The 23,107-nt window shown below is 34.6% G+C and overlaps 1 protein-coding gene across 3 annotated transcripts in view; it reads right to left on the bottom strand.

The window, feature by feature from the left end:
* Positions 1-9,511: 9,511 nt before the first annotated feature.
* Memo1 (mediator of cell motility 1) overlaps positions 9,512-23,107 on the bottom strand; it is a 92,621-nt gene continuing 79,025 nt past the window's right edge. For all 3 annotated transcript variants that reach the window (XM_032908931.1, XM_032908932.1, XM_032908933.1), the window contains 3 exons: positions 21,438-21,514; positions 11,535-11,639; positions 9,512-10,331 (listed from right to left, as the gene is read on the bottom strand). In XM_032908931.1, coding sequence (XP_032764822.1) covers positions 10,200-10,331; positions 11,535-11,639; positions 21,438-21,514 — 314 coding nt within the window. In that variant the 3' untranslated portion in view covers positions 9,512-10,199. The remainder of the gene's footprint in view (positions 10,332-11,534; positions 11,640-21,437; positions 21,515-23,107) is intronic.

The following is a 23,107-nucleotide window of genomic DNA, read 5'->3' as shown; positions in this document are numbered from 1 at the left end:
GCACATATATGTAACAGATATGCAGCTTGGTCTTCACATGGGTCTCCTAATAACTGGAGCAAGGCTGTCTGACTGTTGCCTGCCTTTGGACCATTTCCCCTAAGTGGGCAGCTTTGTGTAGGCTCATCAGCAGAAGATGTTCCTAATCCTACTGCACCTTGAAATCCCAATTCTCTGAGAAGAAAGGGAAGGGGAAGAGAGGGAGGGGCTGGGAGGAGCAGAGGGAGGGTAAGCTTCTATTGGGATGTAAAGTAAAAGAAAAAATAAATCAGTAACAATAATTTAAAAATGAAGTTGCATCCTTTACAGAAGAACAGACCAAGATAAATCATGTTAAGAGAATTAAATCAGTCACAAAAAGATTTATAGTTTATGGATTTTAAATAGACCAAACCTTATATGCATACGTATGTGGCATATAAAATACAATCAGTTGCCTCTGAGGGAGGAGACACACAGTACTCTGGATTGTTTTCAGAAGTTATCAGGATGGTCACGTTAGACACTTAACATTGCTAACACCACATGTAACCCTCAGCTAAGGGTCTCAAAGGACATTTCCCTATTTTTAATGACTGTTACCTGATATTTCATGTAGAAATAATTCAATGTTCAGAAAACAGGCTAACTCTGTTAGATAGGTTTTAAAATTCACATGGGGTTCTTATCCATGCTTTGTTTTCCATAGTGGAAGACTTTTAAATGTTACAGACTTATGTATGGATTTTGTGACCAAGCAGCTCTTTGGATAATACGCCTGAAAAGCAATAAGCTATGTTTTTTCTCCTAGTACAGGTATATGTACAAAGAAGCAATGAGTTTATCAAATTATAGGTTTATTCCAATGTGTCAATGTGGGATTCTAAGGAAGGGATAGGCAGGCATTTTTTTAAAAATGAAATTTGACATGTCTCAGGAGAAAAGCAGGTTTCATCCTTTAACAAAATTCAATTGTTTAAATTTTATTACCTAGCTAATCTTTAATCATTTCTACCAAAAACTTCAAAGTCAAGAAATATCCTGTCATATATTCAAAAGTACATGACAGAATCTCAAAGGGTCAAAGGGCAAGTAAAAACAGCTATTAAATATTTTCTGGTATTTCTAATGAAAGACTAACAGACAGACAAGAGCTCTAAGACACCAGGAAAACCAATTAAAAATATTTTTTCAATGTTCTCATAGTTAAATTTGTGTTATTAGCTTAGGCTGATTCTATAAATAAAACTAAACATTTACTTAAATTTCATCTATGCTCTCACTATAAAACTGAGATATATATAATAAATTTTACATAGTAAAAAAAATGCTATAAACTATGTACCAACATAAATACAAACTTTCTACATATTCTTTCAATCATTATAAAAAATCAGCATTCTATTATTTTTAAAGATGCTATCGAAGAACTGTACACAATGCTACTGGCAAAGGCAGTAACAAAAATATCCAGATACAATAGTACATATAAAACTTAGAATCGACTCAGTACCTCCCGACTGTTCTTTTGAACCTGCAGTGGTTTTAAGATTTATTTTTATTCTACATGTATCAATATCTGTTTGCATATCTGTTTTCTACATGCATGTGTGGTGTCCATGGAGGCCAGAAGCGATGCAGTTATAGGCAGGTGTGAGCTGCCACATGGGTGCTGGGAACTGAGCCAGGTCCTCTAATGAGAGCAGCCAGCACTTCTGTCTTCTAAGCCATCTCCACAGCCCCTGCAATGGCCTTTAAATTAAATGTGGAGCTTACTAGATTTATAAAATCCATATTCCTTTATCTTTAATAAGCCCATAAAAGTCTCGCTCTAACTAAGGTCACAGAATAAACTTTATAAAAACTATTTAAGCACTAAACTTACCATCACAGTCGCCTCACAAGGCTACATACGCCTGGACCTTGATTATGAAAACACAGCAGTGAATGACAGGAAAGCTGGACCCAACTGCCACCTACTGTCTGAATGTGACCAGACTGAGTTACTTATTCTACTTATTTCTACCAAATCTCTCACTTTGTCCACACTCAAAACCACAAAATACTTTTTTAAAAGCACAAGTAGAAAGATCTTTTGAGTTGTAAATCTGAGTCTTTCTCATTATAAAATTAAAGACAGACTCAGAGATAAGGGTTCAGAGATAAAAGGCTTATGAAGGAGATCCCAACAAATGTCCATAAAGGAATGGAAGTGTCAGAGAAGGGAGAGGGACGGAAGCAGGGAGAGAGGGGAGGAGGAGACAAAGAGATAGATAGATAGATAGATAGATAGATAGATAGATAGATAGATAGATAGATAGATAGATAGATAGACAGACAGACAGACAGACAGACAGACTGATTGATTGATTCTGCATTTGCTTTTGTATTTAACAGAGTCTTGCTGTGAACAATGAGGACCAGTCCTCTTCTGGGAACTCTACAGGACAGCATGGAACATGCCTCGAGACCATCCAGAAACACAGAAAGATTGAATCATCACCCAATCCCCACCCACCTCTGGCTAAGAGCTGCTCCCCAGGCATAATTTTCCTAGGACCTTTAATAAGTTCTGTAGATAGCTCAGAAACACCAAGGTAGAGTCGCAGGTGATACACAACAGTTTATTGAGGACTAGAATGGTTGAGGGTTAGGCATCTGCCATCAAAATTCACTAAGACTCACATAAAATTTTTGTCATCACCCTATTACATACACAAAAGTGATATTGTTGGGCTGAAATGATGGCTCAGTGGTTAAGAGCACTGGCTGTTCTTCTAGAGGCCCTAGGTTCAATTCCCAGCACCTATATGGTAGCTTACAACTATCTTTAACTCCTGTTGTAGGGGACATCCTTACAAAGATATACATGCAGCCAAAATACCAATGTACATAAAATAAACACATTATTTTTAAAAAGAGGCATTGTTGTAAGTAAGCACTAGAACAGAATTGCAAAATTGTAAAGTAATTCCACAGTAAGAGAATATAAATGTATAGTTATTTGAGCCCACAAAAAAAAAAAAAAAACTACTTTTAGGGTTGGGGATTTAGCTCAGTGGTTAGAGCGCTTGCCTACCAAGCGCAAGCGCAAGGCCCTGGGAAGAGCAAGGTCCCCAGCTCCGGAAAAAAAGAAAAAAGAAAAAAAACAAAAAAAAACAAAACACTACTTTTATAAGTTGAGGCATTTCTAAAAATTATTTTCATCAAAACTGCAAAACCCCTTACTCACTAACTGTAATGTCCTTCCACTGTCCACATACCTGGGGACACTGGGTATGTAGCCAAAGCCACCGAAATTAACTTCCAAAGTTTCCCCAACACCATGATATAAGGACAAGCACCATGGGATATTGCTTCAAAGCAAAATGAGCAGGGCATCATGAACAGGATATCTAATTATCACTTAATTCCATTTGGAATTATATACACTTTAAAAATATAAATTCTATCCTCACGATTTAGTTAGAAGCTTGATTTAGACAGTTAAACCCAAACAAAGGGAAAAAGCTTCCAATTAAAAGGTTTATACCACCCTAGATTGTAGAAAACACTTTATTTTATTGTTTTCTTCTCCATCTTTCAAATTTTAATTCACTAAAATTGAACAAGCAACAACTGAATTTCTATTTTGAACCATATTCAAATAAATTTCAAATTAAAAAAAATCTCAAAAAGAATTCCATCTATAAAAAATTAAGTTTAAAATACCTTTATTAAAACTGATTTTACAATTTTTAAGTACTTAATTTTAAAACACAAAATTCAGTCAATATATTCTACTTTGTTTTATTTATTTTAGTTTTTATTATTTAAACATATAACATCATATTGAGTTCAGGAATTCAGAATATAAGTGAGTAAATTTTGAGTATTTTTCAGAATTTTATGTTGGCAGATAAAGTGAACAGAATTCAGGTCCTGCGTATATGGTTGAATATCGTTGGCCTTCAACTGCTTTTTAATAATGGCATTTATGTTCTCTTTGGTTTTACTACTTGGGAAACAGATAATATGCATAATCATATCAAAGCTACAAACTAAAGTTTGCATTAATAAATATGCACCTGGGCACAGCCAGAGCACGTCAAATACAGGTGAATGCTAGCAGCAAACCAATGAACTGAGAACAGGGTCCCCATTGGAGGAATTAGAGAAAGGATTAAAAGAGCTGAAGGGGCTTGCAACCTTATAAGAACAATAATACCAACGAACTAGAGCTCCCAGGGACTAAACCACTACCCAAGGTGACTGACCCATGGCTCCAGCTGCATATATAGCAGAGGATGGCCTTGTTGGGCACCAATAGAAGGAGAAGCCCTTGGTCCTGCCAAGGCTGGACCCCCAGTGCAAGTGAATGTTGGGGGGGAGGGGGATTATTTGGAGGGGGAACACCCTTATAGAAGAAAGGGGGATGAGATAGGGGGCTTATGGCCTGGAAATGGGAAAAGGGAATAACATTTGAAATGTAAATAAAAAATATCCAATTAAAAAAACATAATTAACCAAAAAACTACAAATGCACTATATTATGGCTTTTAAAATCAGAAGAACTGGTTTTAAATTTTTTCCTTTGATTAAAAATGGGGTTGGGGGACAGCTAGGAAGGAAAGAAAAATAAAAAACAAAAAAAAAATAGCACTTAAGATACAAGCCAGTCTGAAATCATCAATGAGCTCTGAATAAATGGTATTAGAAACATCAACCTCTTCACGGGTACTAAGAACTCAGAAAGACACAGCTAAGCAAACAGAATCCATCCACACCAATTTTAAAGAGGTCAAGGTGTCAGGTACCAGCACTACAGGGGGAGCATTTATAAAAGCAGATGTTCCCTAGTGAGAGTATGCCATGCAATGAGATCCTATATGCTGGCCATAGTAGAAACTTGACTTGCATTTATCTGCCAGCTGCTGCTACTTCCTGTAACACTTTGACACTGTTAAGTATAAAAAAGAGCAAACTCTGGAAACTCCTCAAATTTGTTCACCCCAAAAAATAAGGTGCTAAGTTACCATGATGCAGAGAGCAACAATAAATTATTTGTTTTTTATATAAAAAAACAAAAAGCAAACTCTTTCAGTTCAGGACACTTTCCTGACACTGGTATGGCTGTTCTTCAGTTTGAAGAAGTGCCTGTTTGAGAAAGCAGCCATTTAAAAAACAAAACAAACAAACAAAAAAACCAAACTTGACTTTGTGTTAAGAACTAGTAAAAGTGTGTTTTGTATAGACATCTTCACATGGAAAGAATTAGCCTCATGTTCTAAGCTTCATTTACCAACTCACAATCTGTTAAACGTTAATGTTGTTTAAAATGCATTTTAATTTGAAAATAACATTTCCTATAAATGAAGTTACATTTAATTATAGTAATTCCATTGGCTTTTGTCCCTATAAATGTATGTCTATATTCACATACAATTATTCATAAAACATTTTCAGTTGGTATCACTGCTACTTTAAGAATCACATATCTTGGGGTTGGGATTTAGCTCAGTGGTAGAGCGCTTGCCTAGCAAGCGCAAGGCCCTGGGTTCGATCCTCAGCTCCGGGAAAAAAAAAAAAAAAGAATCACATATTTTATTTTTGCTTGCATATTTCCAGTGATTTGATGAGAACCAATTTTTATCATCAGAAATCTCCACATATCCCTTTTAATGCAGACCAGAAACTAATGCTTCTTACTCCTCGTTTTTTGGACATGGAGTCTCACTACATTGCCTTGGCTGGACTGGAACTTGCTACATGCCCCAAACTGGCTTCTAATTCACAATACAGCTGTCTCTACCTCTCACAGGCTGGGATTAAGGGACAAGTAAAACTAAACAACAACAACAACAACAACAACAACAACAAAACCCACCTTAGACTAATACAGAACAATTCTATTCCTCTTGAGTGGCAGTCATACAAATATTTGAAGACTACTTCTTAAACCTACTCTCTTCAAAAATAAATGCCACCAATCCTATGATGGGCAACCACCTCATGTTACACACAGGTCTTTCTGTTTCTCTTTTATTGTGTAGACTTTCAGATTGAATACAATAATGAACAGTTTCCAGTCTCAACAGCACTGTGTATGTGCGTTGAGGCCCCTCAGTATAGTTTCTAATGACAGTGGTTATTTTTGAAAACTATGAACATTTTGAAAATGCCTAGGTCTATAGAGCTGACAGTACTACTTGACAGGTGTGTTCTGTGGTCCTCATTGACAAAAGAGTAGTACAACTAAAGTTACTTGAATTAAAATTTTCAGCTGGGTAGCGGATGGTCCACACTTTTAATCACAGCACTTGGGAGGCAGAGGCAGGCAGACCTGAGTTTAAGACCAGCTAGATCTACAAAGCAAGTTCTAGGACAGCCCGGGATTTATTTAAAAAAAAAAAAAAAAAAAAAAAAAAAAAAAAAAAAGCCTGTCTCAAAATGAAAACAAAATCTCTCCTTTATTCTGAGTTTATTAGAGGTCACCGTTTCAATAAAATGAGAGAAACAGAAAAGGGGACCTTTTAAACTTATGTCTTATGTCCTGAAATATTATGCAAAACCGTTCACTCGTGACAGGCCTGGCGATGCATGCCTGTAATCCGAACACCAGGGAGGATGAGAGCAGCCTTGGTTACACAGCAAGGCAAACAACTCATTACTTTCATTCCTGATCAGTTTATAGCAGCAAAGAAAACTCAATGAACTTCATTCAGCAAAGGTGAATGAAGCAAAGGTGCTTTGACATTAATCTCCAAGAGTTCCAAATTTTCCCTACTTCCCACTTACCTTTGTAAACATTCAGTAAGAAATCCAGCCACTGCCACTGCATCAAATTAAAAGAAGACTCAAGTGGCAGGAATGTACAGCCAGCTGCTGCAAACTGTTGCTAAATTACCGGCCAACTTTGAACTACAAATGAATTATACCATCTAGGATAAGAAACGTTAAATTATAGTCTTCAGGCCAATTCCAGCATTCTATCATAGTATAAACTAAATTTTTATTAAACATATATACATGTGTTTGGTTCTATATTGTCTATGGCTGCTTTTGTATTACAATGGCAAAGGAGAAGAATTGAGACCAGAGACCACTGGAGCATAAAGTCCAAAATAATTAACTGGATCCTCACAGAAAACATTTGCCAACCCCTTATCTAGGGGAATGAACTACATGCTTCCAAAGCAAACTGTGATAACTATAATAACAGCCACTGACTAGGGCTTAGGAAATCCTATCGATACTGCATTAGATAAATACAGGTACTGGACTCTCACTGGTTCTTTGCTCTTACAAGGACTTGTTGCTTTCAGGAAAGAGTGCTCACTTACCTGTCACTTATCTCTAGAGTGACATTCTTAAGGACTTGACTACTGGGAGAGCGGGGCCTCCACGACTATGCTTTTTGTGCGATCTAAGGTAAACAAACAGCCGCTGAAAATAACTCGGAGGTTTTTAACAGAGAAATTGTATTATAGACTTACACAGTAATTTCTTTCACATTTTATACTTGAAATACAAAACTGTTAAAGGCACTTAAAAGAGGAAGGCTAAGTCCAAAAATTTACATGATGCCTTCATTTAATAAAGTGAACTAATTTCCGCTTTCTCTGAAGTTTTTCACTTTCATTTTCATATGTAGAGTGGAAACAAAAATATCTAATCACGTACCAATTTAACATGTAAAGCCAAAATCTACTTAAAACTAAAGTTACAAGGAGGTCAACTGCACAGATGAGGAAGCTTCAACACAGCCAGCATGGCAACATCAGCTCACAGAATTACTTAGGAGCAGAGACAGACTAGAACTGAGCAACACTACTGGTTTAGAACCGCTTCTACTCTAAAACAAGTAATTAAAGAGAAAGACTGTTCACAGTCTAAGAAAGTACAACTGATGTTGGAATAGTCTAGTTTTAAGAGAGCAGTACAAGCTAGGCATATAGACTGCATGCCTGCAATCCCAGCACTTGGGAAGCTAAGGCAGGAGGATCGTTGTTCATGAGTTTGAGGCCATCCTGGTCTACACAAAACTCAGGTCAATATGGTCTACATAGGCCAATCATGTCTCACAGGAAATAAACAAACAAAAATGTGCAGTATAACACACTCCTAAAACTAAACATCTCTTTAATGTTGTTTTTCAAAAAAAAAACATTCTAAATTTATAGAAAGACAATAAATTATTAATTAGAAAGTCTTTAAAGAAGAAACAATTACTTGCTTAACAATTTCTTGAAGATTAGAAGAAATGCTGCTGCTGAGGGTGCTGATGATCTGGTACAGTCTGTTGAAAATGTAATTTGGCATATCTTTAAAGGGCCTATGAAATTATCATGTAAACCTTTTATTTCATTTTCATGATTATTTCCTAGAGAGTGGGTCTAATTTACATAGAATGTCCATACCATTATAAAACTGTGGGCAATTAGAAACAGCCTAATATCCAAAGAGAGCTGTTTCATACAGCACAGCACATTAGACAGCCATTTTAAAGTGGTGTTTTCAGAGACATGGGTACGTAGGATAACAGGGCATAATGCAAATGTATGAGTGCTATAATCTCAATTCTCTTATTGCACACACACAAACACATGCACACTCATTAAAAAAACACAAGGACTACAAGTAAATACAGAAAAATATTTAACAGTGTTATCTCTGGGGTAGTGAGATTGTAGGTAATGGGTTTTTCTTCTGACTTTTCAGTATTTTCAAATTTTATACTCGAAAACATTATTTTAAAAATTTACTATTCGACTCAGAAATTTTTATAATCTATATTAAACAAGAAATAAATATTTATAGTACTCAAAAGCATATCTAAATAATGGGGGAAAAAACACTGACATATAAGAGTATATTCCCTACATGTATAAGTAGGTAAATTTTAAATCTAAAAGGTAGTATCATTTTCTCCCACTCTTGAGAATAGAAAATTGATATTTAATAAATAAGAAATGTAAATCTCCAAAAGAAAATTGGTGCAAGGCATCTAACGCTTGTGCTACTTGGGTATAACCTGAAGACACAAACACTGTCCCCTGCTATATAAACACCCAGTGTCATGTTCAAGTGGGCATAACGGACAACGTGCATGATGGCTTAATGACTTAACACTCCCCAGTGACTAGGACCAGTCTATGATGAAGATATACAACACCATACCATTATTTTAGTTGGAAGAGCCGCACCAAAAATCATGCCCTCCCCAAAAAAAATTTTTTGCAGGACTATCAGAAGTCCAGTAGGCCTTGTTACTATCATTGTTAATAATTTCTTGCTAAAAATTCAAGTTAAAGAGTGAGTTAAATTGCTTACAGGAGCAAAAAAAACAAAACCAAAACCAGCGTGGTGTGTGGTCTGCAGTGACTGGAAACACAGATGGGCTCTTCAGTGTCTTCATCTGCAGACCACCAGACACAGCAACTGAGGTGAAGGACTAAATCTATTTGTTTTTAAAGCATCCTTGAATTTATATTGCACTACAATACAATAATGACATCAGGGTATGTCACACACAAAAAGGCAATGACTATAGTTTTGAAAATTAACTTTAAATTTTTATGACTATAATTTCTGTGATTTAAAAAAAATCACATAAATGTAAAAATAAAATACATTCTAACATTATTACATAGAAGCTGAGGCTTGCCATTTTAACAAAAATTCTGGGATAGAATTAATAAAAAAAACAATTTCCATTTATACCACAAAGCAATAAGTTTAAATCAGACTATTTTGAGTTGTGTAGCCCTTTATTAGCAACTAAAATAGAAGGTATCTGTTGTACAACATGGGTAGTAATTGTCTATAACTGGAGATTTCTTATATTCTAATACAGATCATTTATAAATGCAATTTTTTATTAAAAAGCTTCCACCCTTTGTCTGTGTACAATTTGCAAAACTATTCTGAAAGCGGAATATATGTGCATGAGTCTGCAAAGAGTGCAAATTTCAGATATGCTAAATGCTTTACAAGTCACTGTGTGCCAATTGGGCAAATATTTTGATTCCAGCCTTCCTTCCACTGCCCCAAACTAGAAAGCATTTTTTAAAATGAGTTGAAATTAAGGAGGACTACACCTACTAGAAAAGAAGAAGAGAGTTCTATTAGTCTGAGGTTTCAGAATCCCCCCACACCAGAACCAACATCTTGGTAAAGGCTAGGCTGGACCCTGGACAGAGTACGAGTCTGTGCAGGTGGCGTCCCTGAGGGTCGGAGCTTCAGTGGACCGTGAGTGCTCCAGCTGCGTAACTGACTGAACTGTCTTGCCAGCTTCTACACTGGCTCGACTGGGCATAATTCAAAAAGGAAAAGCTCATATTCATTCCACTCTTTTGAAGCTCTGTGATAGCCTAAAAAAAAAAAAGAAAAGAAAAGAAAAAAAAGGTTGATTATGACAGACATCATATAAAAAACCTGATCATTGCAAATGTCAGGAGGTTTCACAATCAACTTGAAATGTATATTTAACTCACAAGTATAAAAGGTATACTCTGATTTATAATTTGACTATATACTGATTTATAATTTCATTCATTAAAAAAAGCCCCATTTCATTCAATTAGGACTTTAGGAAATTAGTGCAGCTTATTCTAATATAAGTTCAAGAAATTAATTTAGTTCCCTGATAGGCTTTTCCTTCAAACAATCTGAACTTCTGTACCAAGGTAAAAAGGCTTCCTAAAACTCCATGACATGCAACTGTCAAATCGAAACAGTTAAAACAAAATGGCCTTCGAGCTCCTTGCGTTGACTGCTGGTTGTTCCTCCTCTATGCCTTTCCAAACAAATTAAATCTTGTCCTGGGATCTTCCTAAGTATATACGTTCTCAATCTTCTTAAAGAGTATTGTACTTTAAGAAAATTCATGCTTAATTATTAGGAGGTAAACGAATGTAATTTAGGTTTCTAAAATCCAACTAAACCAAAACTTCACTCTGACACTCTTGGTTGGTTGGTTTGTTTGAGAAACAGTCTCAATTATATAGCTCTGATTGTTCTAGAAATCCCTCTGTGGAGCAGGCTGGCCTCAAATCACAGATACACACTCACTTCTGCTGAATTAAAAGCCTGGCTTCCCCTCACATTCTTTAAATAAAGTAAATGTTACCATTATTGTTTAAAAGAGAAAAAAATACAATCTATCTTGCATTACAATCTATCTTGCATTACTAAATCACAAAGACCATTTAATTTCTGATAGTGATTGAAACATTCATGTGTATATGTACCCAAGTTTACATGCGTGCGAACACAAACACCCACACCCACACCCCTCCCCCGCCACATACAAATCAATCTTCTGAAAAAGAAACTCATATCAGAATTGACAGTCTCTTCTAAATAACTGTTGACAGATATTATTGATCTGTATTCCAGTGATAAATTTATTCAAATAAAATAGAAACCCATAATTAAAGGGTACCAGGAAGAAACTGATGTTATATACACAAAGCCAATGGTGTAATGTCAGTGTACTGCAATGATAACAGTTTGGACATTTTTAAATAGGACAGCATTAAATATTAAACATCAGGCTTTCTGAGAGTACTCACATTTAATAACACCCCGATGGGATGTCTCCCACATATAGTATTATGATATTTCTTCAAATAATTGCTAAAAGATACAGGATCTAATTGTTCTATAATACTCATACCCTAAAAAAAGGAAAGAAAAGATAAAATTTATTATTTATTATTTATTAGTTAGATTTTAACTGACCTATTAATTTCTCTATTACACATAGAAAAATTACTAAACAATTCTTAGAAAATATAAAATCTTTCATGAAATGTAATCTCATAATAGTTAACTATTGATAGAAAGAGGTTATTTTCTAAGTTTAGATGCTTATAAGCCACCTTTACCAGTGGACATTGACACTACAACACATTTCTGAATGTTATATTTTCCTTAAAGAATAGTTACAAAAGTAAATCTGTGAAAGTTTTCATTAAAAAATTCTAAATCTAAGTTTGACATATAACTGTTTAAAGCTGTAAGTCTGAATCACAACTATGTAAGATTGTAAATGTGGTTATCTAAGTCTCTGATAAGAAAACACAACAAACTAAGAAAATACTTAATGTCGTTTATTTCAAAACTCATAAGGCAGATGATGAGTTTACTAACAGATCTTATATGAACCAGTTCTAAGAAGGAAAGTTCTTCACTCTATTTTAAACCAGTGTCTCTGAAGATCTGAATGAAGAAATTTTAGAGTACCCTAAACAAACTGCCATGAACAGAACAATTGTTTATACTAAATTTTGCAGTCTCCAAAGGCACTCACGTATTTTTAATTGTTTGATATTATTTATTTGTGTGTGTATACACATGCACACACAGGAGACTGAAGCCATTGGCTTACCCTGGCATGAGTTAGAGATCAGGGGACATCTATGGGAATCAGTTCTCTCCTACCACCATGTGGGTTCCAATGACTGAACCTAGGTGGACAGGCTTGGTTGTGAGCATCTTTACCCCCTGCACCAGCCCATATAACATATTCTTCACATTAAAACAGAGACGCTTTATTCACTGACATAGGCAAGCAAACCACTGAAGCTATCTAAATTATTTACTCACTCACATTACTTTATCTAGATCAAGCCCTTTTTATATTTATGTTCAATACACTAGACTAATGTCTTCTGGGAGAAATTAAAATGGTCATTTCAGTGGACTTAGTTGACAAATTCTACTTTATTGTTAAAGTCTATTCATGTCTTTAACAGTCTAATCACAGAATAATCGGATGGATTATTCTAAATAAAGTAATCTGGAATACAGTAGCTATTAGTGACATGTAAGCTTTATAGTAGAAGCTTCAAAACCTTAACTGTACAAGAAACTTGTTCAGAATACCCACATGTTTCATAAACATTATCAATTCTAGAAAATATACCCAAGACATAAAAATATAAGTATAAAATCACTTTGCTTAAACATTAATTCTATAAGTAGTTTTTAATGCTACATTGGTTTTCTCCTGACAACCAAGGGCCTTTTTTAGGTCAATAACATTTGGTATGAGCTTAAATAGATATTAAAAGTTAAACCTAAAATATGCAATATGATGCAAAGAAACAATGTAATCCTAAGCCAATATGTAATAATACTAAGATAGACTTATAACTCTCATCTAGAAACATAACAGTCAAGATATAACTTTCCTATGCATGAAATGAAGCATTAAAAGTTCCTAACAGTAGGTTCTATCTGAATAATTACTAGCTTTATCAAAGTACAAGAATTGCACTGATGATTCCTCAAACATCAACGTAACTATAATTGTTGTACACATTATAAAAAGTTTAATGCTCCTAAATGACAGGTGAGACAGTTAGTCATAAATAGAATCCACTTATTAATAAGTTCTAGGATGAGCAGTTCCCACATACATTTTAGTAATAAAATCTCCAAGCACAGCTGCTACAAACTTATTTATAAACTGATATGAATTCAAAGAGAAGAAGAAGAATTACATTTGAAGCAAGGAATTCTAAGTAAGTAGCAAAGAAACCCTTAATAAAAAGATAAATATTATAAATGTAGAGAAAACACTACTAAATGAGGAACTCGAAATAAAGATTAAACTTGTTAAATTATAAAGAGAAACTAAAAACTACAAAAAGAAAAAATGGAAATAAGAGACAATGTGTTAAAATTTTAACTATTTCAAGTGTACTAAGTGCCAAGAATTAATTTTGTTTCCTTCAAACCTCTGACAAACACAATGTTTTTTTAATGCATGTCTTTATAAAGAGAAGGTAGAGGAAATGGGGTCTTTTGTCATGAGTTAGCCTCTCCAACCCAGAAAATTTACAAACTACATGAAAACATGAGGATAAAATTATTAATGTGACATCCCCTGACCAAGGCAGAATAATGACAAGCAGGTCACATATACTTGGTAGGTGTAAAATGACTAATACCAATCTTGCAAGAGGACAAAAATGCTAGTTGAATGCAATTATCAAAATTCTAATACAATGAAAAACAAAATGCTTCCCAAATAAGCCTAGCTAACTTATCTATTACTACCAACCCAAGGAGTTATGATTAGTGAGTGTCCAGCCAACAGAAGGCTTCCTATGGCTTTGTAAAACTTGACTATTTGCATAAAGCCAATAAGCTATGAAATGAGTCAACACTTATTTCAGCTTCGAGAAAAAGAAATATTATAAACACTAAAGCCTACCTCTCTTTAGTATGAAAGTATTTCATAATTTAGCAGTTTTAGCTAGTAATCTGTATAACACATGTTAAGTCTCTAATTTTGGGATTGTGTGTATTAAATGTATCATTTTGCTGACTCTCCAAGCAATGGCTAAAAAATTGTGATATCAAATTCCAAATGGTCAATCTGCAACTAAACAGAGGAGATACTGAAAAAGCTCCAAATTCAAAATTCTGATAATTATCTTCTCTATAGTAATCAAAATAGCTATTGTTATAACACAGAAGTAAATCTTACTAAAATAACCCAAGAGTAACATGTTTTATAGGCATTTATAAGTAAGAAAAAGCATGCCTTTTTAATAATGACCACATAATTAATCAGCAAATCATCAAGTACCAGAACTACAAATACATTCACTTGAAGACAGATATTCATCAGGGAAAAGGAATGTCCTAGCTTCCTGAAGAACAATCAAGATACAAAAATTTAACAGTGCAAATAATCCTAAGCCAAGGGCAAACAAACCCTACCCAAAGGTACCATGCTAAACACCAACACATTAACAAGTGACTACATTACAGAGAATGCTGTCAAGTCTAATAAAGATAAGGCATAAATTCAAGAGAAAAAAGCCTCACTTTATAGCATTCTCCTTTCCAAACAGTAGGAAAGAGGATGGTAGATGATATTCAAAGTAAATAAGGAGTCTAAGTTAATAAGCTGAATGGCTGCAATAGCATTTTTAGATTCTCCCTGAAAAGTAATTTTAGTAATTAGTAGTAATGAAACCCCCCAAAATTCACATAATAAAAGGTATACCCAAAATTAGCAGAGTAAAAATGACACCACTTACTATATACTGAAAACACATGTAAATAGGGCTAATATTTTAAGCAATCAAACATTTACAAGATTATTATCTTAAAATATATTCTGCTTGTTGATATAAAAACTTAAGTTATAAAATACTACTCTACTCACCAAGAATAGATAGCTAATAAAACCATTAGGACTTTCAAATTGTAATCTTCTACACATATAGTTCTCTTCCTAACTGTAACAATCTTAAGACATATTTATTTTCCTATAAGCATTTTTTCTGTTTTATTTTGTTTCCAAGTCATTCAGAGGTTCTTTTGCAATTCAAAGCAACTTAACATTTTAACAGCAATAAAAAGATTTTTCCAATTAAAAAAAACTTGATTAACTTAGTAATTCTAAGCAGATACAGTCTAAACTCTTAAAATTAAAAGGCCTATTAGACTTTGAAAATGAATAGTTCTTACAGTTTGAGCACCCTTTATTTAAAATACTTGATAACTGAAAGTGGGTGGTATTTTGGGGGGGGGTACGTTTTTTAAGTATTTATGTGTAAATAACATACCCTGGGAGGGATGGCAGTGAAGTCGTAAACACAAACTCATTACTGCTTCCCACATCACATTGCCTCAGATAACTTCACATAACACTGTCAGTGTACTTCCATTTTAACTGTGACCTGTCACAATGTAGTTGTGCAATTATCATTTGTAGCATCATGTCAGACAACAAAAGTTCTAGATTTGGGAGTATTTCAGACTTTAGATTTTAAGATCATGGATATTCAAGTTCTTAAATTTTTGGTTGTGAGCCTAGCCTTTAACTGCTGAGCCATTTCTCTCCAACCCAATATTCAACTTCTAATATATTCAGAATTGCAGACATCTTTATTCACTTGAAAAGACATTTGAGTTTATTGAGCTAGCCATTATTTTATTCATATACTCTAAAAATTAGTCTATAAATCAAATTAACAGCATGCTAATAAGGATACATTTATGAACCTTTAAAAAAATTCTACACAGAATATATTTCACAAAATCACAGCTCCAATACACAACCACAAAAATTAACTCCAAGTCAAATGTTACTTCAAATACTAAACTTGGGTACACTAGCTTACAACAAGTACTCAAGTACAACAAGTTATATCCCATAGTTTTGAAATAAAAGTTTCATGTAAGGTTTTGGTAATTAGACATCTAATGGAAATCTGGGGCAAACATAGAAGTCAGCCTGTGTTTACCACACACAGCTCACTCTTTTAATTAATAAAAGTTCCTTTTTTAAGCTCAACAGAAAAAGACCTAAGAGCCCCGCCCATGTTCTAGTCAACAGAGAAAGGGCGGTTAACACAAACTCACCTACAGAGCTACAGCTAGAAAGGTGCTGAGACTCTGACACTGCAGACAGCTCTTCTCATATGTGACATCAGGGTAAGGACAGGATTGTTTAACTATTACCATCACGGGCATCCTTACCATCAGTGTGGCAAGACTTTAAAAACTTGTATCTCTATAAACTACAAACCAGTAAAGACAACCTGACAATGAAGAACTTTTGCTTATCAAAGTATCTTAATTTGATCCATTTTTCCAAACTCCACTGTCACCATCTCTAAGTTACAGTCTTTTCCCTAAAACACTCCAAATGGCTGGTTGTTTGAGACACCTGATCTTGAAGAATCTGCTTTCTATACAACAGAGTAATCGTCAAAACCATGTAAATTGCATAGAGCAGCCTGTACGTCACATAAACTTTTACTGTGAATTACACTAACCTAATCAATAAAGAAATGGTAATCACACAGCAGAAAGTACAGAAAATAAAAATAAAGCTGCCTGGGGGATACTAAGGGGGACCTCCACCTTCTCAGAGGAGAAAGACTATGGGGAGGGGTGACTGCGGAAGGGGGAAGGTAGCGATCAGGATGTGCAGTGACTAAACAAATAAATAATAAGAAAGCCAGGCAAGTTGGCAGAGTAATTGTTCACATGAAGGCCATAAGAAAATAGGGCAAACATATTTTTGGTTGTCCCCAACACCAAGGTAGTTTGAGGTTTTGTACGATCTAAGGATGCTGATAATCGAGAAATACTGTACACAAATAACTGATCTCCACCCATAAGACCTTTGACGTGTGGCTTAGGAAGAAGTCCTACTTCTAATTACCTGTACAATTTCTATCGTATATAACAACAGAAAAAAATTCATGGTTTCAATAAAGAATGAATTTCCTAGAGGTAGAATCATCATCTAAAGGAGGAAATATAATAGTTTCTTTTATTTAAAAGTTTTATTGATTTCCTTCACCGAGAAATGCCCTGCAGTAGTGTGTTTAGTTGTGTTTATTGCTGCTGTCCTGGTTGGTACTATACACAAGGGTCTAAGTACTCCACTGTACCTTCCAACACAGCTGGGTGTGGATACTGATGTTTAAGACATTAATTTACTATACATTATCTTTCTTCTATTCACTTTCATATTAATATGCTCATGTTTTCAACTGTGCTTATAGGAAGATTATTTTACACATTCATCATTTGAAAAATATTTAAGTTTTTAATATTTAAGTTTTTAAGTTTTAGTAATCACTATTCCAGATCCTTTGGATACATCCAGTCCTTACAAGTCAACAGTGAAGCAGACTAAGAGTTAGGAACAAATGCTGGGTGAAGAATGTCAAACTAAACAAGGTGCCCAGTACCCCTCCTGAGAGGGCTATGAGTAAGAGTGAGTCAGGCATGATGTTACATGCCTTTAATTCCAGCAATCAGCAAGTAGAATCTGAAAAAGGCAGTTCTTTTTGAGTTCAAGGCCAGTCAGGGACACATAGTTAAGCCCTGTTTTTAAAAGAAACAAAGACTTGAGGTATATAAGTGAAATAGTAAGTATAAAAAGACTGAAAGGCAGAACCTGGAGATGTGTGGCAAACCGAACCAGCCAGCAGTCTGTCCAGAGCCCACTGAAGGGGGCTGGGGGATGGGAGGAGAGAACAGGCGAATATTATAGTTCTGGCGCACAAGAAACAATCTTTGAGCCAATGACACAAAAATTGAGCCAAAACACAATGTGATTTGAGTTCAAGCATCTGTTTGGGCTTTCCTTTCGGGTATGAAGGCTGAAAGGACAACAGTGGCTGAGAAAGTGTAAGTCACTATCGAATGACTTAGAATAGTCTGTAAAAACAGACTTTTGTCAAGAGAAAATCAGAAGGTTTCAATGTTGCCATGTTGAATTTGGAAGCTGTTTATGACATTCCAATAAAAATCCTAAGCTAAAACCTGGTAAATAAGAGCTTAAGAGAACAGTCCTGGATCAAGACATTTTTACTGGTTTTGGTGCAAGAAGTACAGTTTCATAAAATTAAATACAACTTGTTAAACACACATATGCACGCACGCACACACGCACACGTGCACACACATGCACACACAATGCTATTTGCTTTGAAAATCCTTTGGTAGTGAGGAAACTCTCTAGTGTGATGTGTTGGAGCAGGATGTTCTGGCACATGCCTGCACTCCAGACAGGCTGAAGCCAGCAGGACTGAAAATCTGAGGTTACCCTGGCCTATAAAATTACTGTGTAATTAAGTAGACAAGGGAAGACAATTTTAATAAAAAGGAAAATGTTCCATGCATACCACTAATAAATAGCTCCTACCTCACATACACAGCCATTGTTCCTTATAGATACTTGTGGGGGAGGGCACATACTAGGGCCTCTGCACATTAAGCATGCTACTCTACTACTGATCTGTCAAACCCCAAACCGTAGATAATCATTCCTAAATGAAGAAATGAAAAAGTAAGCCAGATGGAACAGGAACCACATAGATGATAAAGATTTTGAGAGTCACAACTGTCTGAAATTGTAAACTTAAAATTTAAAATCATTTTACAAATGATCAATGCTACTGGGGGCTTGGAAATAATCTCAATTCACATCTTGATTAAGAACACAAAGCTAGATATGAGTGAAGACAGTTTTATATCACCATTATATAAAGGGTGGATAGGGAAGGGAAAAGACAAAGTCCTTCTCTGACTGTGTGTGATGGATCGACTCACCCACCAAGCCAGGCGTTGTTCTGAAACTGACAGAGGACATTCTTGCCCATTTGATACCTCTTTGCTCCAATTTAGTCTCTAACCTTAAATAGTGTAGTTCTTCTGAAACTCCTTTTACAAAGTTACTGGCTAGCTAAAAGCTTTCTCATCGGTGTCATCATCTTACTTTCCCTGATGCAGGGTTATCTATCCCTCACCACTAATGCCAATGTGTCCTCTACCCTAAAACTCCTCTTTTCTTCCCCTCCTTCGCTCTGGACAGAGGCACTGACCACCTTACTTTCCACCTGTCTTCCACACAGCAACGATTTTAAAATATTTACTTGCAACCAACTATAGTAACTCAAGCCTAGGATCCCAGCACTCAGGAGGATGAAGCAAGAGGAATTCTCGGAGTTTGTGGTCAATCTGGGTTGCATAATAAGTTCCAGCCAGACAAAGTTACATAGTAAGACCTATCTCAAAAAAATTATAAAGAAAAAAATTTATGCTTATCACCATTCAGATTTATATTTGTGCTCTGAACAAGCAGTGCACGATTAAGATATAATGTAGGCCATATATGTAACTTTAAAAAGTAGTAGCTGTGGTTTTTAAAAAAGATAAAATGAAGTAAAATAAATTGTAAAATATTAAAATAATTTATTATATTTCATTAGATAATCCAGATAAAAGAGTCATTATTAGAAGTTTCTTGTTTCACTCTAAGTGAATCAACCCATACTCTATCCTGGCAGCACATCAAGTCACATTACCCATACTTCACTGCTCAGTAAATACATGTGACTAATGGATACAGTTTTGAAAGGTACAACCCTATGCCATATCTGAGAGTGAATTTATATATAGTATATTCAAACATCGATTCCTTACTTAAATATATTAGTTACTTTTGACCAAATGGCCATCTACTAGAATGTATAAAATTGATATGAACAAATCACAGGCTTAGAAACATAGAATCCTAAAATTACAGTAACTTAGATATCATCAAGACAGACAAGGACTAGAGAACTGAAACGACCTCAGAAGTCACACAGCAAATGGCTGACAACTCTGCCACCCTGAATATTCCTTAAAATGCACCCCAAATTTACCTATGTGACATTAAATTTTAAGAATTTAAAGTACAACTACCAATACTTTAAAAAAATAAGAATATAATTCATTTTTTAAATTTGGATTTAGAAAAACAAGGTAAAATGCAACATTGGAAAGTCCGATGGCCAAAAAGGAGGGGTGGGGGGAAGATAGTAATCTAAATATCTAAATAAATAAATAAATAAAATAAAAATAAATAAATAAAAAGTTTTCCAGTTTTCTTAAGGTATGTTATATAGTAACCTTAGTAGATACAGGCTAAAAAGACCACAGACATTTCAAAGTGAATAGTGAAAATATAATTCAGTATATAACAATAAGACTTACCAAAACTCAAAATTATAAAATTTTAAATTACTAAATTCACTAATGTAATAAACTCACTTTAAGAGGTTTTGAAACATCTGGAATAAGATGTAATCCCTAACAAAACATTTCTGAAAATTTAAAAACATTAAAATGATGTACTTGCAAAATTCCTGTAGTGTAGCAGAGAAAAATTTAAATTTTCTAAATTACTAAAACCTATAATAAATTTATGCCATCAGACTCAGAACACAGCTTAGTGGGAGAGCATTGCCCTGTATGTGCAGAGCTCTGAGTTTAATATATACCAAAGCAAAAAAAAAAAAAAAAAAAAAAAAAAAAAAATTAAGAACTAAAGGGCGTAATGTCACTATATCCAGAAGCAAAAAGACAGTAATTGAAAAACTGGAGTTTCAGCCAAACATTTATGGTTTTCAGTTTTATATATATATATATGTTATTAAGTAGTTCATAAAATCATCACCATCACTCAAGAATAATAGTCTGGCCTATTAAGAAACCAAATCCAAATATTAAACACTAAGATACTTTAATACATTTCAAAGAACAGTAACATAGTTCAAAAAGACTCAAAATAAGTTACTTCAGATGGCTATCAAGTAAAATAGGAATTACAACCAGTCCATCACATCTATCTCCTATGGGTGCAGCTTAACAGAAGTCATAGCATAATGTGCTGCTGCCCCTAAAACCAAATACTTCTCCAAAAATATAATTAAAATGTGTATATGATTGCTTTTAAATATTCTCATAATCAAACAGAAGATGAAGGAAAGTTCTTAAAGGAATGAATTATTCATTTGAGGACATATTGCATTTTGTACTTTTAATCAAGAAAGGGAAAGAACTGTTAGGCCATTGCATATTTTAACATACTAAATCTCAAATCACTAATCAGGTATTAAAGAAAAGGATTTAGAGCATTAAAACCCCACACCTGAAAGACTTACCATTTTATCTAGATGTTCAATGGATCTATAAATCTCCCCCTGGGATTCATCATAGTAACTGTAACGGAACCTTTGACCTTGAAACAAATATCATGTACAAAATAAAATAGGGAAAAATTAGAAGCTAAAAAGAAAGCAAGCGCTTACCAAATAATTTCAGTCCTCATAAAGGGCAAAGCATAGCTTAAGCCTTTTCAAGAATCAGTTCCCAAGAGTCCTCAACATAAAGATAAGAGGCATATTTGGGAAGGTTATAAAGAAATGATACATCACCAGAATTTGAAGATGTTAAAAAAATATTTCATACTGCAGAAACTTTTAAAGCACCAGCAATACAGGAATAAGGAAACAAAAGAGCTTAAGGTTACACGAAGCATTGTTAAACATTATGTCAGTCTATAATTGATGATGAACCCAAAAAGTATGACTCAAGAAAATCTGTTTAAGCAAACTGTCTCAGTATGACAAAAAAATGAAAGTCTATCAGTGTTGATTTCTCTGACAGAAGCAAATGTGTGGGTCAGTGATACTTGTGGCCTACGTGACTTTTATGGTAATTAGTATTTTAAGGAAAAGGACTGATACATGTGCCTTGTGCAATGTGAACAGAATTCACAGAAGAATGGGTCAATAGCCCTACACTAAAATGACATCCCACTTAAAAGTACAAGCACAAAATAGTCAATGCTCAGTTGTACTTCTACAGCAGAAGTTAAAAAAAAAAAAAACTTAAAAAAAAAAAAAAAAAGATTAAGAAAATAAGTTGCTTCCTACTGCAGTAATAAGAACTCCAAAATTTAATAGCCATAACTAATTACAAATTACTTAACTATGATGTATTATCAGATACCCCTAAGACAGCTTTCAACAATGTGGTGCTTCTTTAATGTTTTCTCTCTAATTTTTAATTATTTTTATATGTGTTTTATGTGTTTTGCCTGCATGTATGTATGTTTATCACACACATTCCTGGTGATCATAGCAGCCAAAAGGTATCAGTTCTCCTGAACTGACGACAGTTGGCTGTGAGCCTCCAACTGGGTGCTGGGAATCAAAGCTAGGTCCTCTACAAGAATAGCCAGTGTTCTTAACCACTGAGCCCCCATTTTCCTAATTTTTAAAGCTTTGCCAAAATGCATTTCTAATGGTGTTAGGCTTCATGTCTACAGCTCTACCTAGCCCCACAACTGAGAAAGCAGATTTGGTTGGAGTTATTATGATATTTTGAAGTTTCTTGTTCATCTTATTGAAAACGGTATCTTACATATAACACTCAGAGCGAGATTATAACTCTCCTTGGTATTATGTTTAAAAAACATACTATGGAATTCAATATTCCGTATGTTGTGCTATTTTTTAACATTACTAAAATACATCATATTCTTTGATTTTCATTTTTAAACTGTTTACATTGCCTCCTGTGCCGTTCAATGTAATAACTATTAGCCAAACTCTTATTAAAATTCTCTTGTAACTGGTATCTTAGAATTAAACATGCTGTGAGCTTTTTGAATGTAAAACAAAAATGACTGCACACTGCCATGGTGTGACACATACTGCAGTCCCTGAACTGGAAGAATTGGTAAAGACAACAGTGATCATCAATGCTTCATTACTTTAATTCACTTTTGTCTGTGTGCACGTGCAAGCGCGCACATACATGCCACAGT

This window comes from Rattus rattus, chromosome 7 (assembly GCF_011064425.1).
Source record: "Rattus rattus isolate New Zealand chromosome 7, Rrattus_CSIRO_v1, whole genome shotgun sequence".
NCBI classification, from domain to species: Eukaryota; Metazoa; Chordata; class Mammalia; order Rodentia; family Muridae; genus Rattus; species Rattus rattus.
This window is presented reverse-complemented; position numbering and strand designations above follow the sequence as displayed.